The following is a 19,326-nucleotide window of genomic DNA, read 5'->3' as shown; positions in this document are numbered from 1 at the left end:
ACTGACGATGATGAGTTGTCTTAAGAATTTTACAAATCAAGTACAGACTTTAAAGAGTCAGTTATTAAAGCAGACTGCAGAGAGAGACTCATGCAGCGAAGGTCAGCAGATGGTAAGTTTTACAAATTAAACATTTGTCTTATACTTTTTCCTGCTTTTGCATTCATATTCAAATCAGAACAGGGAAATATTCATCTTTTCAAAGTATATTATTTGCTTAGTCATTTGTAACATCTCATTTAAACTTATATCATGTATTTCTCTCAGATATGGAATACAGATTTTTTTTTTTCTTTTTATCAATGCTAGCAGCAATAGTATTACTGTTTTTCTGGATTGCTTTGATGCATTGCTGGAAACAAAAGTGCAATTTTGAGAGTAAGCGAAACAAAAACTAACATTTTTCCATTGTTTCCATTTGAAAAACAGATAATGCATACTCCAAGAGGTTTTGTCCTCTCAAAACTCTTCATACAATTGTCAAAATCACATACTGGTGTCTTAAAAACAAAATACTCCTCTGTCAAAATGGAAAGCAACCTTCTTATCCAACATCAAATCATAAGTTCAAACCTGCAGTCATTGAGTGGAGAAACACAAAACTGAAAATAGAAATAAATCAATATTTAGTCTGTTTACTGCTTCATATTTGCTCCATAAATGAGCTGAAACAAAAGAAATGGATTGCTCTTCGTTGGGAGTATTATGAGCTGAATAAATCTTATTTAAAATCTGAATTTTAAATATTCTGCAACCCATGCTTTCATCGTGATAGCTGTGTGAAAAGTATGTGAACAGAACAGCTGGCAGAAGGGCATCAAATCAATGGAGGAAAACTGTTTATGCAAAAACATCAGCTAAATGTGAACTGATTTTTCAATAGACAACAGAAATATTTCCCTCCACCTTCCTGTCTGCTCTTCACAGGGGTCGGGGGGGATTCCTCTGGCCAGGAAGGTGTGTTATGCTGTGGGTGAGGTCCCCTATCAGATTACCACAGCAGCCATAAATGTTTCCCTGCAGATTTTTCTTCTGGATGTTGTACAGGTACGAGTCCAGTCAAGTCAAGTCAAGTGGGTTTTATTGTCATTTCAACCATATACACTGTATATAGTGAAATGAAACAACATTTCACCATGGATCAAGTGGTGTCACGCATTTAAAATATTTAAAAATGACATTTAGTGGATGCACATTATAGATTATACATAAAGTAAGTAAGTAAGTAAGTAAAATTTATTTATATAGCACCTTTCACAGACAAGAATGGTCACAAAGTGCTTTACAGTCGGAACAAATAAAAGAAACAACAACAAATAAAATACAATCCAAAGCCATATTGCTAACTAAATGCTTGTCTAAAAAGAAGAGTCTTTAGGTGTTTCCTAAAAGTTTCAACAGAGTCCAAGGCTCTCAGGGCTAAAGGGAGAGAGTTCCAGAGCCTTGGGGCCACCACAGAAAATGCATGATCACCTCTTGTTTTAAAACGTGTTCTGGGAACAGTTAAAAGGTCTTGACTTGAAGACCTCAGAGAGCGACCAGAAGTGTGTGCGTGCAATAGATCCTGGATATAAGAGGGAGCTTGGCCGTGTAAGGCTCTATAAGTAATGGTTAAAATTTTAAAATTTTATTAATTATTAATTTTAAAATATAAAGTGCAATTACTACTAAAGTAAAGCGTTTAAAGGCCCCATGACATGGTGCTTTTTGGATGCTTTTATATAGGCCTTAGTGGTCCCCTAATACTGTATCTGAAGTCTCTTTCAAGAAATTTAGCCTTGGTGCAGAATTACAGCCACTAGAGCCAGTCCCACAATGAGCTTTCCTTAGTATGTGCCATTTCTGTGTCTGTAGCTATTGAGGAGGAGAGGGCGGGGGGATGGGGCCTTGACCAACTACCACTTTGCTCGTTTGAAAGCCATGATGTCTCTCTCTCTCTCTCATGGATGGGCCAAATTCTCTGGGTGGGCAAAGCAGAGAAAGGGGAGGTAACCTTGCTCCTTATGGCGACATAAGGAGAAGATTCCAGATCGGCCCATCTGAGCTTTCATTTTCTCAAAGGCAGAGCAGGATACCCAGGGCTCGGTTTACACCTATCGCCATTTTTAGCCACTGGGGGACCATAGGCAGGCTGGGGGAATGCATATTAATGTTAAAAAACCACATAAAGTGAAATTGTCATGCCATGGGACCTTTAAGACAGACAAGGGACAGGACAGACAACAGACAACAAAAGACAGGGCATAAGTAGACTTGTAACAGAGCACTGATTGTTATAAGTTAGGTTCAACGTGAGGTGAAGGTAGAATATATAGAATTTAGCAGCAGAAAAAAAGTGCAGGAGTGTATTTCTGTTCAGTGTGAAAAAGTTGCATCATGTTTTGTTCAACAGTCTGACTGCTTGAGGGAGGAAGCTCTTCGAGTTCAAGCTGTTCTCACAAACAGGGGCTTACAAAAATGATCTGTGTTTCTTACTATACCGTTCACAATAAAGTATCTCGCCGTTTCACAGATGGAGGCCTCCTATGTCTCCATGATTCTATTTGTGAGTCGGGCCTGGGATGCTGTGACCGACCCTCTGGTTGGATATCTGGTGAGCTGCAGTAACTGGACCCCCATCGGCAAACTCACTCCATGGTTGGTTGGTGGAGCAGCACGCTTAACACACTTCATATTGAATTAAGCTACGATGCATCCTATCCTAACTATGTTTATCCCGCAGGATGATTCTCTCCACTCCATTTGGTATCCTGTTCTATCTGCTGCTGTGGTTCGTGCCACAAGGACCAACGTCTCAGGGTCTCAGTGTGCTGTGGTTTCTCACAGCAGGCTGCCTGTTCGAGACCCTCATGAGTGTAAGTCAGCGTTGCAGGCAATTCACGCTCCTTTACCCCATCTGTTATGTGGTGGAAAGAAACTAAGTACTTGTACCTTCCTTGAATACTTCCATTTTATACTCTATTTCACTTCTGCATTTCACTGCATGCATTTTTAGAGGAAAATATTGTACTTTTAACCCTTATGTTGTCTTCCCGTCGACCTGCAACTTCTTGTTTTTCTGGGTCAAAATTTGAAACTAAAATTGTTCAACACTTATTCTCATTTTTCACTGTTCTTGTATCATTTTTTTTTTTTCTTCAAAATGCTGTCAAATTGAATAAAACACCCAAATTCGGGGGCGCTAGTGCGCATGCGCAGCATGTAGACGTGTTTAGCTTGTGCTCTCCACCGCAACTTAGGCAAAATCACCGAACACCACGATACAACTGTCCAAGAGCTGATATTTTTCTGCTCGCTCGCCTATCCCATCCGCTGAACTTCGCTAATCTGGAAATGTCACGGCAAAGAAACCTTCCTGGGAAGTCCAAGACCATCGATGGATACATCAGCAGTGCTAATGCTAGCGGGGCTAATGCTAGCGATAGCCGCTCCAACGAGCCCTCTGCTAAACCTTCGGCTACCGCTTCAGATACTATGTCCATAGACAAAACCTACATGTACGAGATGTGCAAGGACATGTGCAAGGAAATGTCAGAGACGATTCTGGGGAGGCTCGATGAACGCTTTGATGCCTTTGATACCAAGTTTCAGTCTGTGCTCTCCGTGCAAACTGATCTGCAAAACCGCATGGTCAGTCAAGAGCAAATGACCAGTGCACTTGAAGAGCGTGTGGAAGTGCTTGAAACCAAATGTGAAGATTTAACAAAGTGTGCCGGCCAGCTTCAAGCCAAACTACTAGATTTAGAAGCACGGTCCCGCAGACACAACATCAAGATTGTTGGTATAAAAGAAGATTCAGAAGAAGGAAAACCAACTGATTTTGTTTCCAAACTTATTCCTGAACTGCTTGGTGACCAGCACTTTCCACATCCAGTGAAAGTTGATCGTGCGCATCGCTCTCTGCAGTCCAAATCAGCGGCAGGCGGCAAACCGCGCACCATCATGGCTCGCATTCATCATTTTCAGGTGAAGGAGCTGATTCTACGCCTCAGCAGGACGCAATCAATGGAATACAAGGGAAACAAAGTTCTGATCTTCCCTGATTATACTAGTGAAGTGATGAGCCAGCGCCGTGCCTTCCGAGACGTGATGAAAGCCCTGAGAGACGGAGGAGTTAAACATCACCTGCGCTACCCGGCCAGGCTTCATGTTTACTGGGATGAGGAGAGGAATGCTCCGGATGTCTTCAATGATCCAGCGGCTGCTGAGGCGGCTCGTTCACTAAAGGAACGTAGCGCTTCGGCAGATGGTTAAAAAATGTGATGGTCATTTTTTACTTTTCATTTACGGTGATGTGTATACGCTTTTCTGTGCTGAATGCACAGTTGCCCATTCTTTGAATTGCATGTCAATAAGTGACTGCCAAGACATATAACATTTATTAATACACCAGGGCGCAGGACAATTTTTTTTACAGGCGTATTTTACTTTGTTTTCAAGGGTGTTACTAGCTTTCAGTATTCAAACTCATAATTACGTTGTGGTGGAGGGCGCTACCCGGTCGGCCTATTATTTGCCCAGCAGCTCCTGTTTTGAACGAGGGGAAGATACGCGTCATGTTCGGGGGACGCGGGACTGAGGGAGGTGGGGTGGTTGTGGGATTGTATTGTTGCTTTTTTGTTGGCTCCAGATGCACATGTTTTACTCAGTTGTACTCAGTGTTGCAACAGTATTTGTATTTTTTCACATTTTTTCAAAATGACTCAAGTACAAGGTAAAATGCATGTAGGAGGCAAAGATTTACAACTGGTTTCATGGAACGTGAAAGGGCTTGGTAGTCTAGTCAAAAGGGGGAAAGTTTTTAAACACCTGAAATCTCTTTCTGCGGATATAATTTTTTTGCAAGAGACTCATATCAAAACAGCTATGCAACATAGGTTGAAATGCAATTGGGTATCTCAGATATATCAATCATTCGCTTACCCCGCATGCCGTGTGGTGGCAATATTGTTTTTGGTTCGAAAAAATCCCATTCCAGGTAACCTCTGTTAACAATGACCCTCTTGGTAGATATTTATTGGTCTCTGGTACGATAAATTTGTTTCCATTAACCCTGCTTAATATATATGGTCCGAATACGGACGAGCCCAATTTTTTCAGAAAGATTTTTGATCTGCTTCCAGACGATAGTGACTCAAACATAATAATAGCCGGGGATTTTAATTGTTATCTGGATCCTTTCTTAGATAGATTATCTACACGATCAGCACCTGAAATTGCATCTGTAAAGCTTCTAAAAAACCTTTTGAAAACTAGGAATCTAGTAGACGTTTGGAGGATTCAACATCCTACAAGCAAAGAATATTCATTCTATTCACATGTACACAGATCCTACAGTAGGATTGATTACTTTTTGATTAGCTCTAACCTTATTCCTCAAGTCACCGATTCAAAATACCATAATATTCTGATCTCTGACCACAGCCCCTTGGCAATATCATTAAATATTTCCTCCCAAAACAGACTTATTTTTGCGCGTCCCCCCGAACCTTCTAAGCGATGACAACTTTGTCAAGAATACAACCTCTAGATTGAAAGATTTTATAGAATTGAATGATAATGGTGAAGTGTCTGACTTGACCCTATGGGAAAACATTAAAATTGTTTGCTTTTGTGATATTAATCTCCTACACCTCGCCATTAAAAAGGAGAGAGCGATGCAGACTACTTGAAATTAACAACGCTCTTCCTATTTTGGAAAGAACTTACCAAAACTCTAAAACAACGAACCACTATAAAGAGATATTGAGCGATTTTATATGAATACAATGATATTATGAACGACCAAGTCAAAAATTTACTTTTGAAATTGAAGCAGAAACACTTTGAGCTTGGGGATAAACCTGGTAAACTGTTAGCGCAACAGCTTAAAAGTGCCCAGGCTTCAAGAGCAATTCATGGTATTAAGTCTAAAGCAGGCATTCTTCTAACCAATCCTTCTGACATAAACCATCGTTTTAGTGAATTCTATTCTGAGCTTTACTCCTCAAAACACAATGTTTCACAATCTAATCTGAATGATTTCTTTGACTCCATATCATTGCCCAAATTGAGTGATGCTGCTGCGAAATGCCTTGATTCAGACTTTACGCTACAGGAAGTCATTAATGCCATAAAGTCATTTCCATCAGGCAAGGCTGCTGGGCCCGATGGTTACTGCGCAGAATTCTATAAGAGGTTTTGTGATATTCTTGCACCACTTATGCTCAGGATGATGCATAACTCTAAAAATAATGGAAAACTGCCAAAAACCCTTTATGAAGCAAACATTTCTCTAATTTTGAAAAAGGGCAGAGACGAAACCGATCCTGCAAGTTTTAGGCCAATTGCGCTTCAAAATTTTGATCGTAAAGTAATAACTAAAATCTTGGCTACTAGATTGAACAAATATCTGGCTTCTATCATCCATCCTGACCAAACAGGGTTTATTCCTGGCAGACACTCCTTTTCTAATGTCAGGCGGCTGCTCAATACTATTTACTCTGATTTTAGTGGCATTAATGGAGCTTCTATTCTGTCCCTTGACGCACACAAAGCTTTTGATCAGGCCGAAGTGGCCTTATATGTTTGAGTCACTCGCGGGTTCGGATTCGGGAGACGTTTATCTCTTGGGTGAAACTGATATACGTAGAACCGTGTTGTTCTGTTCTGACTAATGGTGATCGGTCAGCACCTTTTTTTGAACGCTCGGTTCAGCAAGGCTGTCCATTATCTCCGGCCCTCTTTGCTATTGCACTGGAGCCTCTTGCTGTAACGATAAGAGAGCACCCACAGGTGAAAGGGCTTCAGGTCGGAGGGGTGGAAACGCTTATCAGCTTGTATGCTGACGACGTAATATTGTATTTATACAATGCTGAAAAATCAATTCCCCCTCTTCTTGAGTTGATCGAGTCTTTTGGTAAAATATCAGGGTACACGATCAACTGGTCAAAGAGTGAATTTGTGCCTCTTTCCAGTATTTATTCACCAGGTTTTTTACAAAGTATCCCATTCAAAATAGTTAATGATCATTTCACCTACCTTGGTCTGACTATACCTAAGGATCCAAAACTAATATTTAAATTAAATTTCGCAGAATTTATTTTAAAATTAAAACAAAATATTGAATGTTGGAAAATTCTTCCCTTATCAATGATCGGACGCATAAACTCAATTAAAATGATCTCCCTCCCCAAATTTTTATACATGTGTCAAAATCTCCCCATTTATCTCACCGCAGCTTTTTTTAAGGACTTGGACTCCATTATCTTGTCCTATATTTGGAATGGCAAAAATGCCAGGATTTCAAAGGCACACTTGCAGAAGTCTAGATTGGAGGGAGGGTTGGACCTGCCTGTATTTAAACACTATTACTGGGCTGCCACTGTTAGGGCATTGATGTTCTGGCAACAGGGACCCTTGGATAATCAGACGCTTGCAACCCCCTTGTGGCTTAAGATGGAGGCCAGCACTGTGAATAACTCTTCATTGCCAGCTATGTTATTCTCCAAGTTTGAAAAGCCAGAGTCCTATAAGAATTTATGCTTTGTGGTGAAACAGTCAGTAAGAAATTTTAAACCAGGTTAGGTGCTCTCTAAAACTACCAAATACATCAGTACAAACACCTATATGCTTTAACCATAGTTTTCTGCCTCCCTGGCATGACATATCGTACCATGACTGGAGAAAGAAGGGCTTGGTCTCACTTAATAATTTGTACATTGACGGTAAATTTGCATCATTCAGCCAACTGAAAAGAAAATATAATCTCTCTAGTTCCCATTTCTTTCGGTATTTGCAGGTTAGGCATTACACTCAATCAAAAATTGAAGATTTTCAAAATCTACCCCTGGAGCATGAAATTTATGATATTTGTAAGAGCCCTCCTTTCTCCAAAGCGTCTTATCTCGAGAATTGTACGGTTATTTGATGACTGTATTGCTGCGCACACTGTGAAAACTAGGGATACTTGGAAAGAAGAGTTGAATGTGGAGCTATCTGAATCCATGTGGAACACCTGTTTGTCTAATATTCATTCCTGCTCTATAAACAGTAGACATCAATTAATTCAATTTAAGATTGTCCATCGTTTACACTATTCCAAAGTCAGATTACATAGAATATATCCCGCCAGTTTCCCCGTTGTGTGACAGATGTAGGGTGTCAGAGGGCACGTTGTCCCATGCTTTTTGGTCCTGCTCCTCATTGACAAACTTTTGGTCTAAAATATTTGACTGGTATTCCAAAGCATATCAGAGGCCCCTTCAGCCCGAGCCTGGACTTGCTATTTTTCGGCTGCTCACAAATAACAAGGGCAATTCCAACTAATGCGGCAACCATTGGTACTGGGACTGATAGTTGCCAAGAGACTGATATTGAGGGAATGGAAGTCTCCCTCTCCTCCCTCCTTTCAGATATGGATCACCAATATGCTATCCATAATACAAATGGAAAAACTCTGCACCAGTCAAAGGGACACGCCGTTCTTGGAACCCATTCCTAACTCACTTCGAAAAAGCTAAAATACAGTAAGCTAATTATGTTCCTGTATCAACAACCTTTCCTCCTACCGCTACAATAAGTGTGACTGTAACAACTGGCAATAGCTGCATCTGAGCCCTGTTTGTTTGCTTGTTTAATTTGGAAAATGTAAATAAATATAATATTACAAAAAAAAAAAACACCCAAATTCAATGAAAGTAGTGAATCAATGTTATTCTTTTTTAGAAGGTGGTTGAAAGAAACCCATATTTTCTGATAGGGGCGGCTGTGGCTAAGTGGTAGAGAGGTTGCCTGCCAATTGGAAGGTTGGTGGTTCGATCCCTTGCCCATGCCCTTCCGTGCCAAAGTGTCCTTGGGCAAGACACTGAACCCTGAGTTGTGTGTGAATGTTTATCTGATGAGCAGGTGGCCCCTTGTACGGCAGCCTTGGCCACAGTGTATGAATGTGTGTGAATGGTTCCTGTACTATGTTAAAGTGTTTTGAGTAGTCGTTAAGACTAGAAAAGCGCTATATATAAACAGTCCATTTACATATAGAAGCTTTTTGAAAACGGGTCAAATTTGACCCGAGGAAAACACTCACTACATTTATCTGACAGCTGCTGCAGTTTTTAGTTTCTTTTCAAATTTACATTGCAGAAGGCTTGTAAATAACTTGACTCTTGTCCAAAGATTTCAGAAGTGAAAGAGATGTTAGCAGTTTCACCAAGGGATGATTTCCCCTCTGAACTTCTCAGATCATTTCATTTCAATAACTGTTTTCGAGGCCCCAAATATTTCACACAAAATTCCAAGATTAGAGAAAAGCCCAAACAATGAGCACATATTTGTGAATCACAACTTTGTTTTTCATTTTTTCTCCCTCATTAATCATCTCACAACCCTTCAGATTTATAAAGTGACCCTTTGGAGGGGCCCGACCCCTAGGTTGGGAACCACTGGGCTAAACTGACTTAATGTACATAAAGTGGTTCAAACTAGCTCCACATTGAGCAGCTACAGCAGTAAAACTCTGCCTACACATTGATGCATCAGTAACTATTAGTGACAAATAGAGTATTACTTTTGATACTTTAAGTACATTTGGAATGCAGTATTTTTTCACATTGTTGTATTGGTACTCTGTTAAATAAAGGTTTTGAGTATTTCTTTCAACACCGCTTTTACCCATTTCCTAATGATCTATCCACCATCTTGTGCCTCAGTGTTTTGCCCTGTTCGTCTTCCTCATGCCTCCATGGTGACAGAAATTCCTACTGGTCTCATGTCTGTTGCTGCTGCCATTTTGCTCCAAGCTGTGTCACCATGGCTACTGAGTTTTACACTGCTCCTGTGCTATGTGTCATCTTTCCCCCTTTCTTCCATTAACAGTGCTACAACGTTCCTTACCTCTCACTCAACATGTTCCTGGGGGGAGATCCCAGAGACAGAGACTCTGCCACGGCCTACAGTAAGAGTACAAATACTCACAATCACCTCAGACTCTTCTTCCCAGGTTGAACAACATTTAGACCAGGACTTCCCTTAAGAGTGCATTTACTTAAGTACTGTATTTGTATTTACCTTTTATGCAACTTTCTACTTCTACTCCACTACATCCCAGAGGCAAACATTGTTCTTTTTACTCCACTACAGATTACAATTGTCATACCCTTCCCATCCAGTACTCCCTACTTAGAATGTAATGCATTGAATGCAAGACTTACTTGTAGTGGAGTATTTTCAGTGTGGTATTACTTCTTTTACTTAAGTAAATGATCTGACTCTGAATACTGCTCTTCTTATCTCCTTCTCTGTCCTTATTTGGCAGGAATGAGTGTGAAGATGATGGCCATGCTGTTGGCTTCTGTAATGCAGGGTCAAGTTGTAGCTGTGTACAACACAGAAAAACAAGAGGCCTGTCAACATCTGGACCAGGCTAATGAAACAACAGCTCAAAGCACATCTTCACCACAAACTGTGCCACTACAGGAAACGGTAGATATAATGTGGAAATGAAAAGTGGTCGCTCTGGTTGAGATAACACTCACATTTCTTAAGCAGCCCAGCAGCATTGCTTTGGCATTGTACTCACAGAGTCCCAGGGGTATCTGGTTACCCTGTAATTTACTGTTCTTAGTCCAACGTGTGTGTGTGTGTTTTTTCGTGTGTGTGTGTGTGTGTGTGTGTGTGTGTGTGTGTGTGTGTGTGTGTGTGTGTGTGTGTGTGTGTGTGTGTGTGTGTGTGTGTGTGTTCTCTCAGTGTTGAGGAGGAACAGATCACATTTAATGGAGTTAGATAACCCTAAGTGTATTTGCAAAACCAAACATTCCGGTTAATTTTAAATTAACATTAGGAGAGTAATAAAGGGGAATTATGTCAGGCTAAGAAATAGATTGGAATTATTCACTTTCTTGCCAAGATTTAGATAACAAGATGCCGGTCTTATACATAAATACTTATTTTTGTAACAATCAAGTATCAAAAACAGGGACAGAGGACACGCTGTTGGATGCTGTCCTCCTCTCCTACTCTTTCTTCAATGCCTAACGAATCTATCTCTTTCTGCTTGAGCAGCACTGGTTGAAGCCTGAAAATATTGTAAACAAATTAATAACATAACTAATTACACTGGTCGGACTGTTCAGCTCTGTTTCAGACTGATACCTCCGGTTCAGGCTGGTCCTCATCCCCAACACGTGCATTTTTCAGTCGCGGAAAATACTTTTCAGTACTCATCTGGATTGAAGATGAACATTCAGTGTAAGAGTAAACAATGACATAACATTATTTATAATAAGTTTATTTGATTCACAGCTGCTACATAGTGTTTTGACAACCCAACTGCATTTTACTGCAAACTTGCAACTAGTTAACTTTCTAAAGCAAGCGCAATTACTTGTTTGCTAAGAGTCGGGTCGGGACTCCAACATTACACTGACAACATTGTATTCAGAATATAAAATATTTTATATATTATAGCACTTTTTAATGTGTGATTGTGTAAAAATGTTCACGAGATACCAACCTTTCGCGAACAGCCTTCTTCTCCATAGACAGTGTTTTCATGGAGACACGCTGAGTGCATGGGGGGATGATCGAGGGGCTGTGTGTGTGTGTGTGTGTGTGTGTGTGTGTGTGTGTGTGTGTGTGTGTGTGTGTGTGTGTGTGTGTGTGTGTGTGTGTGTGTGTGTGTGTGTGTGTGTGTGTGTGTGTGTGTGTGTGTGTGTGTGTGTGTGTGTGTGTGAGAGAGACATGTCAGTGACAGAGAGACGGAGGAGAGCAGGGAAAGGAAATGCAGCTGAACGAATGCTGCGTGTGTTTTAAATAGCGTTAACAAAAAATAATTGTATAACGAAACACAATGTGCGGCGGCAGGTGTTGATTGTGCGGCGCACCGCCAAAGATTAGTCTGTGTGGGAAACACTGCGTTATGTTGTTTGTTTAATTGTAGTCTTGCATTGCCAGGCCTATCTAGGTTTTGCAATGCGAGACTACACCATACATTCTACACCGTACATTCTAGGATAAGAGAAAATAAGCTCTGGGTTGTTGTTGTTTCTTTAAACCAATCACAATCGTCTTGGGCGGTGCTACGCTCCGGATGCAGCGGCGATGTATCTGCAAAATGGTCTCAGGAAGAACTTGTTTTGGTGGAACATTTGCACCCTGCTAAAGAAAACATCACATACAATATTAAATGAAGTTAACACAATACAGTAACATGAGCTATTTAAATGAGCTGGACACATGGTTAAACGTAATTTTCTCCTACCAGTGTTTCGCCGTATGTACTTTGTCCACGGCAATTCCCACCAATCAGTCCCAAAAGTCCCAGTTAGAGAGGAAATGCCATAAACATATTCTTTGTAAATCTTTACAATCATTCCCCAGAAGAACCAAGCAGGCTTGCCTTGATGCACTGTTCAAATTTTCTTCAAAACTTGCCATTTTCAGTGTGTAGCTCCAGTGTTGCTAGCTCCAAGTGCGTTGCTGTTTCCCAAACTGAAGGGATTATGAGAACGGCAACACTAGTTGCAGACTAGTTTAATTTGTACAAAAAACAAGTACTGGTAAGTTGATTTTGTTATAGAAACCGAGTCACGTTAATGGCTCAACATCTAAAGGCAAAGTTATCCCAAAACTATTAACAGCATACACATGTTAAGCAGGAAGGAGTGTTTACGTGTGTTTGTATGCCTCTGAGGATGTGTTTGTTGGCAGCATAATATTGTGCTTTATTTGTCTATTTTCCCCCTAGAAAAAGGCTTTCCTGACCTCAGCTCTGATCATGGGGGCCTTGTTTTTCCTCTGCAGCCTGGTTCTCTTCCTGGGGGTGAAGGAACAGCGGGGTGAGTCATTCAGAAGGAGCCAGTGGTAAATTTTTAACTACCGACTGTGTTCCATTACAATATGAAGAAAATGAGAGCAAGCTGTGTGCATTGTGTCTATATTATTTCTGTTTTTTCCTTCCCCTTCCTCAACATTTCATTTTGTTTTTATTTTCAGCCCCTCTCTGCTCTGATGACAAAGTGCGGCCGCCCTATCTGACCTCTCTGAAGATGCTGATATGTCACATTCCCTACCAACGACTGGTGCTTGGCTTTGTCTTTAGTGTACTTGCATTTCAGGTACAGTTTGAGCTTTTCATGGTGGCTGTGTTGCATTCCTACAAACCTTAGCTCTGATGAAGTGCAGATAGATTCATAAGCTAATAATCCTTGTATAATCATCTTTGTATGCTTTCTAAAATTTGGTTTTGTGCTTTTAAAAGTCATGCATGTATTTAAGGGTTATCAAAGCATAATTCATTTTTACTTTTTGTCCCGTATCTCTTTAATCTCAGATGTCCTTGGGTAATTTTGCACTTTTCTGCAGCCATGCAGCTGGGCTGGGAGATCAGTTCCAGCACCTCCTACTGGTTTTACTGGTAAACTGCAACTCTACAATCACACATAATGCCTACCAAGTTATTGATAAATGCAACATTTCAATCTCAATATTTCCACAGGTGTCTGCCTCAGTAGCGGTCCCTCTGTGGCAAACGGTTCTTCTGAGAATAGGAAAAAAGGCCACAGTTCTCTTCGGGCTATCGGTAAGATATAATAATACAATGATCCGAATGATAAGAGTAATTTTCCACACCTTCATTCTCCTTCTTACCTGTGAGGCATGTTTATTTTTCTCTCAGCTCTTCATCCCAGCAGTGATTATAATTGCCTGTGTTCCCAGTAACCTCCCAGTCTTCATGATTATGTGCGTTCTGATGGGATTCAGCGTGGCAACCATATTCATGCTACCCTGGTGAGTCAGCTCCCAGCGAGGACACACAGTTCTCAAACCTTTCCAAGACCGCCTGTCAGATCTAATCAGGATCAGAACTGAATGTGTTGCACATGAATCATTCACATCGCCTCTCCCCCCGACCCTAGCCAGTGATACATATTCTGGCAAGTGATCTGTTTTGCTGACTGGTCACTTCACCTCATCTAAATTGACATGTGGCTTCAATATGAGATATGTCCGCTTGTTCTGTATCTGCTACAGGTCTATGCTCCCAGATGTGGTGGACGACTTTGCCGCGAGACATCCCTCCTGCAAAGACCTGGAGCCCCTGTTTTTCTCCTGTTATGCCTTCTGCAGTAAGCTGGCAGGAGGCCTGTCTGTTGGCATCTCAACCATGACATTACAGTGAGTCAATCCTCTGTTCACTCACTGTATGTGTTATGTGTGTGTACATCTGTCGGTCGGTCACATTTAGTTTTCTCCTCGCCTGCAGGTTTGTGGGCTACAGACCGGGTGCATGTAACCAGGGCGACGAAGTGGTGACGGCTCTGATTGTGCTGTTCTCACCAGTCCCCATCGCACTTCTGCTGATAGGGATGGTCTTTTTTCGCTCCTATCCGATCAATGAGAGGCAATGTTTTCAGCTCCAGGAACACATGACCACAGTACAGTAAGTGGCTGTTTGGGTGAATTATCCTCTCACAAATTGTTCCTGACATGTCCTCTTTAAAAAGGATTTAAAATGTTAATGGCAACGGATCAAATGATAATGTGAAAACAATGTGGAAATTTGAAAAAGATACCTTGATCAGTTATCACCTGAATCTGCAGTTCCTCTCGGCTTTACGTAGCTTCATAGTGAGTTTCAGTTCAATAGCTGCCCAGCCCACAGCTTCACTGTTTTGGTTCTCTCTCACTGCTCCCATTGTATCATTTTCTTTTCTAGCATTCAGCTGTTTTCAGCAAAAAACTATGAAACCCCACTGTACACTACCTACTCAGCACATAACTTCAGGCTGACACAGTTAGAGACTAGCTGATGAACATAGTGGAGCATTTAGGGACGAAAGAGACAGATCCCTCAGGGGTTGGTCCAGTCCAAAAATAGAGCTTAAAGAAAAGAAATATCTGACTTACATTCATCAGGTGGACAAAAACACGACTCTAAATCAGAGATCTTCAACAGGGGGTGCAGGACTCCAAGGGGGTCCTCAGAGTTACTGCAGGGGGGCCGCCAAATTATTTTTCATTTTTTGAAAGTGTGAAAAAAAAACCACTGATGATAGGCTTACTGGCCCATAAGTAAGGTAGTCATTAAGATCTACAGATACAGTTAATCCTAAGGATTCACTGTGCCACATGTATGTTTTATTAAAACAATAATTATACAATTATTAAACTATTTTAATAGCTTAGTATTCTATGCACTAAAAAATACTGGGCTGAAAATAACCCAAATTGGGTTATTCCCAACCCAGTACCTGGTTCAATATAGGACAGAACACATGCTGGGTTGTTTTGACTTTTTGAACTGGGTTGAAATTTTAACCCAGTATATGGGGTTGCTTTGCCTAACCAAAGCCTGGGTCATTCTGACACCAATGTTGGGTTAATGCAACTCATTACTGGGTCAGGCCCACCAGCCCAAATATTGGGTTAAATTGACCCCCTTGTTGAGTTGATATTTGACCCATTCATTTAGTTATTCTTTCATCTATGAAATTCCTATATATTCCTATATATTATTTATTAATAATAACAGACAATGCATACACTTCATTAATGTCACTGATTTTATTGAACAATATTTAATTTACTCATTTAAAGAGAAAAACTGGAATAACAAATTAATTTGTCAACAGAATGCGTGCAATGTAACTTCAATGCTTCGCTCTGTACTAGCTACTAGCTAGCTTACAGGATGAGTCAGCAATTAGCGCTAGCGGTTAGCATTAGCGATCTTTTTAAAACGTTATAATACTTCATATCATAGTGAATTTGTCTCGTGATTTGCCCCAGACACACACACAAATGTTTATAAAAGCACTGTTTATGTGTCACTCCCTCAGAGAATTAGAAATAGTCTCCATTTAAATCTTAGGTATCATGCTACAATATTAACCTACTAGCTAGCATTAGCGCTATCATACTTGAACTTGCGCTAGCCTTATAGCATGCATGAATCGTAGTTAGCTAGAAATCACTGTTGCTAACTGGATTATCAGAGCTAAAACGCTCCTCCTATCCGGCAATGAATCAAGATCAAGTAAGTAACCAGTAACCGGAGCTACAGTCTGCTGTTTGACTGCAATGAAGCAATGTTGTAGTAAGCAACTCATTGCTAGCTTGCTAGCTGCTTGCTTAATTAGCATCAGTGGTAGCCGTTAGAGGGGCAGTACGGTTGCTTTTGGCAAAGTAAAGTAAAGTTCTACAGGCTGTCCCGTTATGGAAATAATGATTATTATTATATATATTATAACTAACAACTAGCAAGCTCGTGTTTCTGTTGAAGACAGAGGTAGTTTTCTAAAAAATGAGAAATGACAAACCTTCAGTGTTTCCAAAAGTGTTCTCCCGCCTCGGAGAAAAGAAAAAGACCGTTGGAGGAGGATCCCAAACTTGAATGTAACCCAACCACTGGGTTAAAATGATCATTGGTTGGGTTATTCAGATCAAGGCACAGTCCAAAACCATTAACCCAACTACTGGGTTACTGAAAGTAACCCAATATGGGTTAAATATACATAATACAGGGTTAAACAGCCTCAACCCAGTGGTTGGGTCAATAAAATAACCCAGTATTTTTAAGAGTGTATGCACTAAAAAGGTATGCATAAAGGCTTTAGGCCGCCCACAAGTTATTGTAGGCCCAATTTAATATGCAACTTAGTTTTATGCAATATATGTAGTAGGGGGTCCCTGCACCGTCAAGAGTTTAAGAGGTCCTTGGCTTAAAAAACGTTGAAGACCCCTGGTCTAAATTCAGTTTCAACTTTATTTGTTAGGGACAAAGTGCAATTAAAACATAAATGTGACCATTTGATGCATCGCACCAGAGTTAGCCTTTATAGGCTAATCTTTCATCTGCAGTCCCACAAAAAGCACAAATACAACATTTTAAAAGTTGAAACATCGCTCATTGGTTAAAAATTTAAAAAAATGAAAGATAATGTTGCTCCATAATTGCTGAATATGTAAATAAGCAACTGTTTTCCAACAAGTTGCAAAGGCATATGTCAGTGTTCAACTTGTTGCTGCTGTTCCCAAGTGGCCAAAACAATCCGTTATCAAACAAATAGCAGCCCCATTATTGTGAAGCTATTTTCCAGAGCTTTGAATCATTCTTTTGTTGGCACATGTTAGCATCGCTCCTGTGCTACAAGTCAATGGGATATTAAAGAAATAGTAGTAATTTGGGGTAATATGCTCTTTTACTTTCTAGCTGAGAGTTAGATGAGAGGATTAATACCGCTCTCATATCTGCATGCTAACTGAAGCTGCAGCCAGCTGGCTATCTTAACTTAGCATAAAGATCAGAAACTCTCAAGCTTTGCTCTGTCCAAAGTTTAAAAATATGCCTAAAGCAGCTGAAAACATCTGAAATAGCCTGCAGAATAATAACAGTCTAATTAAGTAACAAGCTATTTTTGTAATTTTGCATAAGACTGTTTTGACTTTTTCATGATTAATAATATAGATCTCATTTAAATTCATATATCTCTAAAAAAAACTCCTTGCAACACATCATCCTTATAATAATAACTACATATATTATCATTGCACAATTTTCAAAAACGGCACCTATAATTTATCAGATTACTGTCAATAAATTCATAGTAACATAAATACAAGTTTTGATTCCATGACATTATAGTATTTTTTTCTTCTTTTTTCTTTTAACTCTTCATCCAGCCAAGAAGCTACATCATCCTCATCAGACCCAAGAGAAAACGCAGAGCAGCCAACAGTTCTGCAGCAGTCCAATGCTGGTGCGACATCAACTTCACATTCTAACACAAAGACCAACACATTGTACAAGTCAACTTCCTCGCCATGTTGTTACAGTCATGATAAAACATGCTCAGTCAAGGCATCTGTCCGTTCAAATGTAGCAAAGAGCCCCTCTGGAGAATACAGCAGGCCAAAATCAGTCGTCCAGTCAAATGTAAATCCTCAGTGTCATAAACAGAGAATCAGCTCACAACAGCACTCAGGAGAAGATAAACCGGGTGGATTTTTTTCTGAGAATGATCCTGGGCCTTTACCTCGCAGGTCACATGTGAGATCCAAAATGTCATGGGTATAGCCAGATACCTTAAAGCGATAGTTTGACATCTTGGGAGAAATGCTTTACTTTCTTGCCTAAATATGAAGCTGCAGTCAGTTGGCTAGCTGTGTCCTCCTGCTGCCAGTATTGATGCTAAGCTAAGCTAACTGCCTGCTTCCTCTAACTTCATATTCAGTGTACGGACATGACAGGGGTATCAATCTTTTCATCTAATGCTCGATATGAAAGCAAATTATTTCCCAAAATGTTGAACTATTTCTTTAAATAGTCACATACAGTGTAATACCGGATTTAGGATCATATTTTTAACACTCAAGTGAATATGGTGAAGAAAACACTGATTTTGACTGTATTCTTGCTGTCATAAAAGGTCCTGTCAATAATTTTCATGAATACTCCCTTCAGTATTTTGAGGCTGCTTTTGTAAAATACATCACATATGTCTTGACAGTCTTCCTCTTTCAATTGTTCTGCTTGATTTTTGATTTGTATTTGTTTTTTCAACAATGTTGTCTAAAATGTTTATTTTAGAGAGGAGGCTTTTGCTGTCCCTATGATTTGTGACTTTTTGGAAGTTAGCTTCTTAATTGTAAGTAGCCGAAGCTTGTAGTCAAAGTTTGGAACACATGCTTGAAAGTTGTAATTTTAACACTATGCTTGTAAATGTTCTATTTTTAAATTCACACTCCTCTGCGCCATTTCTGCACCTGTTTCGAATAAACATCTTTTGTCAGTAGGCTAGTTACTTTTTTATTAGCTGTCATCAACCATGAAGCAACACTGTTCAAAAATAGTATCCCAAAATAATACCCAATACATACAGCAGACATGATGCAGTACATTAGATGCTCACACTACCTTCAGACAACCTCCATGAAAACACTTTCTACATTGGATTGGATACAGCTTGTTCCTGAAAGTGCAAAAACATGGTGGAATGATTAAGCTATGTAGTTGTAGGTCATAGAAATGTGCAACAGTTACTTCAAGCACCGTGTGGGCCAGTCATTACAGACCCAGTGTTTGATGTTCAAATTCTCGTGGTGATCCCCAGAAGCCCCTAAAACACAAAAATATGTTGGTATGAAGACCTTTCCAAGGTTGAAAATTTGTTTTAGTTAGATTTTTGTTAAAATGTCACACTTTATACAATGCTGCTTTTAGGTATAGTTTCCAAATAGGATAGGATTCATATATGTAGCCTATAGATAGATAGATAGATAGATAGATAGATAGATAATAATGGCTCGATTTTTAATTGGTGCGTTTCCCCCCCATCTATGCTCATGGTT

The 19,326-nt window shown here is 40.1% G+C and overlaps 1 protein-coding gene across 1 annotated transcript; it reads left to right on the top strand.

The window, feature by feature from the left end:
* Positions 1-876: 876 nt before the first annotated feature.
* mfsd2al2 (major facilitator superfamily domain containing 2a-like 2) lies at positions 877-18,770 on the top strand (the record flags this gene model as incomplete). Its single annotated transcript, XM_039800420.1, has 13 exons — positions 877-1,047; positions 2,513-2,637; positions 2,723-2,855; positions 9,853-9,931; positions 10,292-10,458; positions 12,722-12,812; positions 12,970-13,091; positions 13,307-13,390; positions 13,472-13,555; positions 13,652-13,764; positions 14,008-14,151; positions 14,240-14,416; positions 17,659-18,770. Coding segments are annotated over 13 exons (1,884 nt in total), but the record flags the coding sequence as incomplete, so codon positions are not given.
* Between the last annotated feature and the right edge of the window lie 556 nt (positions 18,771-19,326).

Source organism: Perca fluviatilis, chromosome 5 (assembly GCF_010015445.1).
Source record: "Perca fluviatilis chromosome 5, GENO_Pfluv_1.0, whole genome shotgun sequence".
NCBI classification, from domain to species: domain Eukaryota; kingdom Metazoa; phylum Chordata; class Actinopteri; order Perciformes; family Percidae; genus Perca; species Perca fluviatilis.
The sequence above is the reverse complement of the archived record's forward strand: the minus strand, read 5'-3'. Positions and strand labels throughout refer to the sequence as shown.